This window comes from Cyprinodon variegatus, unplaced genomic scaffold (genome assembly GCF_000732505.1).
Source record: "Cyprinodon variegatus isolate N-32 unplaced genomic scaffold, C_variegatus-1.0 Scaffold285, whole genome shotgun sequence".
NCBI lineage: Eukaryota > Metazoa > Chordata > Actinopteri > Cyprinodontiformes > Cyprinodontidae > Cyprinodon > Cyprinodon variegatus.
Genome location: NW_015150738.1, coordinates 869,368 through 875,337, shown reverse-complemented (window position 1 = coordinate 875,337; position 5,970 = coordinate 869,368). Strand labels below are relative to the sequence as shown.

General features: G+C 42.5%; 1 protein-coding gene across 1 annotated transcript in view; it reads left to right on the top strand.

The window, feature by feature from the left end:
• The window catches only part of ipo7 (importin 7), a 15,235-nt gene that overhangs the window by 3,679 nt on the left and 5,586 nt on the right, over positions 1-5,970 (top strand). The window contains exons 3-16 of the mRNA XM_015383469.1: positions 833-986; positions 1,107-1,265; positions 1,348-1,504; positions 1,608-1,697; positions 1,808-1,902; positions 1,977-2,061; positions 2,139-2,273; positions 2,496-2,595; positions 2,672-2,748; positions 2,894-3,010; positions 4,283-4,372; positions 4,460-4,625; positions 4,713-4,873; positions 4,978-5,106. Coding sequence (XP_015238955.1) covers positions 833-986; positions 1,107-1,265; positions 1,348-1,504; positions 1,608-1,697; positions 1,808-1,902; positions 1,977-2,061; positions 2,139-2,273; positions 2,496-2,595; positions 2,672-2,748; positions 2,894-3,010; positions 4,283-4,372; positions 4,460-4,625; positions 4,713-4,873; positions 4,978-5,106 — 1,715 coding nt within the window. The remainder of the gene's footprint in view (positions 1-832; positions 987-1,106; positions 1,266-1,347; positions 1,505-1,607; positions 1,698-1,807; positions 1,903-1,976; positions 2,062-2,138; positions 2,274-2,495; positions 2,596-2,671; positions 2,749-2,893; positions 3,011-4,282; positions 4,373-4,459; positions 4,626-4,712; positions 4,874-4,977; positions 5,107-5,970) is intronic.

Below are 5,970 nucleotides of genomic sequence, written 5' to 3'. Positions count from 1 at the left end.
TATATATATATATATATATATATATAAAATGCAAGCGAGGAGTTGTGCACATGTTTGATTAGATGGGATATATTGCATGATTCATGAGTCATGGCTGTTTTTATGAGGTTAAAGGGCCTTCCTCCATTCAGAAGCATGCAAACTTGCATGCTTCTGAATGGAGAAAAGAATGTAGGTTTAAAGTTTGCTGTTCAAACTAGTACCTTAAAGTCAATTCTAACACATTCATAGCGCTGCATTTAAGTGTGGAAAAAAATGTGGGGCAGAATCAAGGAGCAGTTTTACTGAAACAGTTTGAACAACCTTAAGAGAATAAAGGGAATTATAAAATAACTGCTGTTGACCCCCCTCATAGGGCTTTTTTCCCTATCAAAGCTGTGGAAGCTGACGCAGACGGGACCTTTTTTCTTTTCATTTATCTTGGTTTCTTATTAAAATGCCATTAATGACGATTTGAATGCCTGTTTCTTTGTGCTTTGGTGGTCTGGGGTGAATAGAAGGCTGGGGTGGGGGTTTTATGCTTTGTCAGCCTCCACAGGCTGGATTATGATCACCACTGGTGGAGACATTTGTGTCAGCACTCTGACGTCTGCTCTTGCTTCTCTTCTTTGTCAAATGCCTCTCCCCACGTGTCATGCAACTGAGTGCTGTGGAGGCGATGCAAACTCAAGCTGGTGTCACGTTAAAACCTCTCCTCTACAGAAGGAAGAGTTTATTTGGGCAGCTCAGACTTTTAGTTGCTCTAAAAATGCATAGAGCAGCCAAATCTGGGGGGGTAAATTGCTTTTATTGGTTCTGTTTGGTCATGACAGCTGTGTTCTCTTCTTTTTAGGTGTGATTTACCTGAAGAACAAGATCATCCAGCACTGGAGTGATGGAGAAGTTGCAGGCACAGAGCCACCAGTTAATAACATCCCAGAGGAAGACAGGCAGTTTATTCGAGACAGCATAGTAGAGGCAATCATCCAGTCCCCCGAGCGCATCAGGTAACCACTGATCCTGCTGGCTACTTTAAGCTGGAGGAGCTCAGTTTCTTCTTTTCTTTGTCATCCAACCATCTTACCCTGCCCGTTAACGCCTCATATTTTTACTCTCTTCTGAATCAGAGTCCAGCTGACGACATGCATCCACCACATCATCAAGCACGACTACCCCGGGAAATGGACGAGCATCGTGGACAAGATTGGCTTCTACCTGGAGTCTGACAACAGTTTAGCCTGGCTGGGGATCCTGCTCTGCTTATACCAGCTCGTCAAAAACTACGAGTCAGTCACAGTCCTGGATCCTTGGGGGCGGGGTTTATATTATCGGCGTCGTTATTAACGCTCAGGTTGATATTTGACTCAGATATAAGAAACCAGAAGAGAGGCAGCCTCTGGTGGTGGCCATGCATATCTTCATGCCCATGCTGAAGGATCGCTTCATCCAGTTGCTCCCAGATCATTCAAACGAGTCTGTCCTCGTACAGAAACAGATCTTCAAAATTCTCTACGCTCTCTTTCAGGTACAGTTAGATCGAGTTAACCAACTTTGATGTCGTTGATTTGCAGTCAGTTTTATGCTCTGGGATTGGACATTGTTTTTTTTTTTTCTTTTCCCCTGTCCAGTATAACCTCCCTCTGGAGCTAATCAACAGACAGATTCTGACAGAGTGGATGGAGATCCTGAAGACGGTTGTGGACAGGGACGTTCCCCCAGTAAGAAGACAGAATTTCTCAAACCTGCATTAACATTAATAATAATCGTAAAAAAAGCTTTCTTTTATAAAGTCCTGCATTAACCCACTGCCCTAATATTATCTTTGCAGGAGACTATGCAGATTGATGAAGATGAGCGGCCTGAGCTTCCGTGGTGGAAATGTAAGAAATGGGCCCTTCATATCTTGGCTCGACTGTTTGAGAGGTAAATCCTTCAGCCGTGTCCTTAACCTGCCTTCTGCAGAAATCCAGTCATTCAACCTGGTTTTAACTTTGTAGGTATGGGAGTCCAGGCAACACAACCAAAGAGTATGCAGAGTTTGCTGAACTGTTCCTGAAGGAGTATGCAGTGTCTGCCCAGCAGGTAGAAACGACTAACTGTAATCAAACTGAACCGTAGCGTATGAGATCTTGGTTAAACCAAGTCGTTGTGTCTAATAGGTGCTGCTGAAGGTCTTATATCAGTATAAAGAAAAGCAATACGTGGCTCCCAGAGTTCTCCAACAGACCCTTAACTACATCAACCAGGGAATAGCACACGCTTTGACATGGAAGAACCTCAAACCACACATCCAGGTACCAATACAGCTTGTTTAAATATCTCATAACCTGTGCTAAAGGACTTAGAGAAACAAGTCATTTTAACATTCATCTATCCAAGTGGCTAAATGTGTTATCAGCAAACAGAACTGGAGTTCATGGGAGGATGGCATTTCTTTCATGCAATCCTTTGTGGTGTGCTCCTGGCAGATTCACCCATAACTGTTTGGCTAATTCTCGGATCTCTTTCTTTTTCAGGGCATCATTCAGGATGTGGTTTTCCCCCTCATGTGTTACACAGATTCCGACGAGGAGCTTTGGCAGGAGGATCCGTACGAGTACATCCGCATGAAGTTCGGTAAGAAACGCTGCATGTTGTTTACCAATGGATTCAATGTAAAACTGTGACTCTAACATGTGGCCCCTTCCATTAGACGTGTTTGAGGACTTCATTTCCCCAACAACAGCTGCCCAGACGCTGCTCTTCACTGCCTGCAACAAGAGGAAAGAGGTGAGTAAAATTGAAAGTGTATTTTTTTTTTTTTTTTTTCTCTGTACCCTGACATGCAGCTTTTTCCATGCTTAAACAATAATTATTGCAGAACAGTATATTTGTAAATAAATAAAAAAATAAGATGTATGTATTTTTTTTCCAGGTACTTCAAAAGACGATGGGCTTCTGCTACCAGATTCTCACTGATCCCAGTTCAGACCCCAGGAAAAAAGATGGAGCCCTGCATATGATTGGCTCTCTGGCTGAAATCCTGCTGAAGGTAAGCAGAGCTCTTCTACACGTGGTAATACGTCATGTTTTTTTTTAGCTCAGCCTGAAGAGATTTACTCTAAAATATTAATAGCAAACTTGGCATTTTGGTTTAAAATATGAATATTCAACAGAATTTCTATATAAACAGCCTGTTTTATTTCCTTAAATACCATTTAAATTGGTTTGAATGTGAAAGTTGAAAGTACAAACTTAAAGTTTGTGTTTGAACGCATATTCCCAGAGCTGCGTGTCCTGAGCCCGTAACATTATCAAACACCCCACCATGGACTGTTCTCCCTGCTGCCCTCTGAGTTGAGGCTTTGCAGCATTCAGTGCAGGACCAGCAGATTCTGAAACAGCTTCTTCCCCACCACCATCAGACAGCTGAACTGTTGAAAAAAACTCTAAATCAAGTCACAGACTCTGCATCAATCTCATCATATCAATGTTTTTTTTTCTACCAATGTTTACAATTGTATCACTGCTGCACATTAAGAAATTGAAATGTCATGAGAGCTGTACTAAATGAAATTTCGTTTTTTTATACACTCTTTGTATACAAAATGACAATTAAAGTTGTCTAAGTATTATTTCCGCTTAAAAATGTTTAGGAACCCAACATCAACCTTTAACACATCAAATGCACTCTGTTTCGGGAATTTTACTGTGCCTTTAAATCTGAGAACGTTCCCCAAAGAGTTTCATGGTGAAATAATCAAACGATGAAGACTGTTTCTCTAGGTGAACAAGCTACTAAATTTTTTTGTTTTTTTGATGGGCATAAAAAGTCTTGATCAAACGATAAAATCAAATTTCCTCCTTGAGCACAAACACTACGCTTGTCAGGGTTATTGGTGTTCCATGGTAACTTTCTAGAAACACTGGGGGAACATAATGTCACTTCTTCCTCTGCGTTTCCAGCCATTTCAGAATGAAAGAAGTTTATTGAAATCTTTAGTGTTTGATGCAGGAAAAGATCCTGCGTCATGGAGTTTCAGTTGTGCTGCTTGACTCTTGTTTTCATGATCGTCATGCTTTTATCGTTGCGCGTCAGACACTGGGGAAGGAAGCACAGGTAGCGGCCCCTTGCTGAGCACAACAAAGCCTGGAGGAGAGAGGCTGCACGCTCCTCACAGACATCCTAGACTTTTATATTTGGAGGATTTTTTTTTTTCCCTGTGGCAGTTGTGCACAGTTCATATTTTGAATATAATTTACAGCTTTTGCTGAGTTTTGGTTGAAACTCAAAGCATGCATTTAATCATCATTTCTTTCACAGAAAAAGATCTACAAAGACCAGATGGAGTTCATGTTGCAGAATCATGTCTTCCCCCTGTTCCGCAGTGAACTGGGCTACATGAGAGCCAGAGTGAGTGTGTAAAGCCAGTCATACTTGAGTGGATTTTTGCTCTCAGCTTGTCTTGCCACATCATCTTAATATCTTATTTCTTTAAAGGCCTGCTGGGTGCTGCATTACTTCTGCGAAGTGAAGTTCAAAAGTGACCAAAACCTCCAGACGGCTCTCGAGCTGACCCGAAACTGCCTCATTAATGACAACGAGATGCCGGTAAAGGTGGAGGCAGCCATCGCTCTGCAGGTTCTCATCAGCAACCAGGAGAAAGGTGAGGCTGCGGTCAGTGAAAGGTTTGAGTAATTAAATGCATAATGGACATATCTAATAAAATGTTGTTGTTTTTTTTTTCTGTCAGCCAAAGAATATATTGCTCCCTACATTCGGCCGGTGATGCAGGCTCTCCTGCATATAGTCAGGGAAACGGAGAATGATGACCTGACAAACGTCATACAAAAGATGATCTGTGAATACAGTGAGGAGGTCACTCCCATCGCCGTGGAGATGACGCAGCATTTGGTACGTAGAGTAGTCTCTGATAATCAATGTCTTTCTCTAAACAAAGGGAGAAGGCATCAGTGTGGCTCCCCATCATAGAAACATGTTTGTTTGCATTTTGGCAGGCGATGACGTTCAACCAGGTGATTCAGACGGGGCCCGATGAGGAGGGAGGCGATGATAAAGCGGTGACGGCAATGGGCATCCTCAACACTATTGACACATTGCTCAGTGTGGTGGAGGACCACAAAGAGGTAAGCAGAATGGCCGCCAACCCACACATGCATGTGCTCTGACTGCTTGGCTCCACGCCGCTTCATGAAGGGAGTTCAGGTCTGCTGCAGGGGTTCCTGCCAACATGTTTGCACCACCCACCAACTCCTGGGAACAGGCTCTGCTCTTACCATGTTCTGAATGATTCACAGGCTGAGGCAGACGCTAGAAATAGTGCCGGGGCAAATTGCCACCACGTCTGCTGAGGCTCTACTGGTGCTTAAAGTCAAAGCGCTCCGGTTTGGACATCCTATTTTAGGCTTTTGGATTGCATAATGGCTCTACCTGAAAATATGACGTTCAACATGTTTTGTGCATTTGTTCATTTTTGGACTTAGGAATTTAGTTTTAACCCTCAGTGATGAAAACACTTCCTGTTTCCAGTTAGACCCACTTTACCTCAGCCTGTTACACTTATTGATCCTGCAGGAAAGAAATGAATACATAATCCTCGAAACATCCGTCCCACTTAGTTAGGATAACATAGAAAGCTGAATTCCTTTCAGTTGTTTATCCAAAAAAAAGCGAATGTTTCTGCACAGCTTGATCACATGGGGTGATATGTAAGTAGAAGTGTTTGATTGTTTTAGCTTGAAGCTACTAGAAACCGATAATTCAGTGTTTCTAAGAATGAAAGTTTGAACGGGGGAAAAAAGGGACAAATAAGTGCAGCTTCATTTGTTGGGATAAATAATAAGACGAGGATGTGAGGCCACCAGTCAATCAATCAAGTAGGCAACAGACCAATCAGTGCTGGCAGTTACTCTCAATGTGAAATGTCTCTTGCCTCCTGGAGCGGCAGGCCTTACCGCCATTAATGTAGACATTTTTGCATCAGAGATATT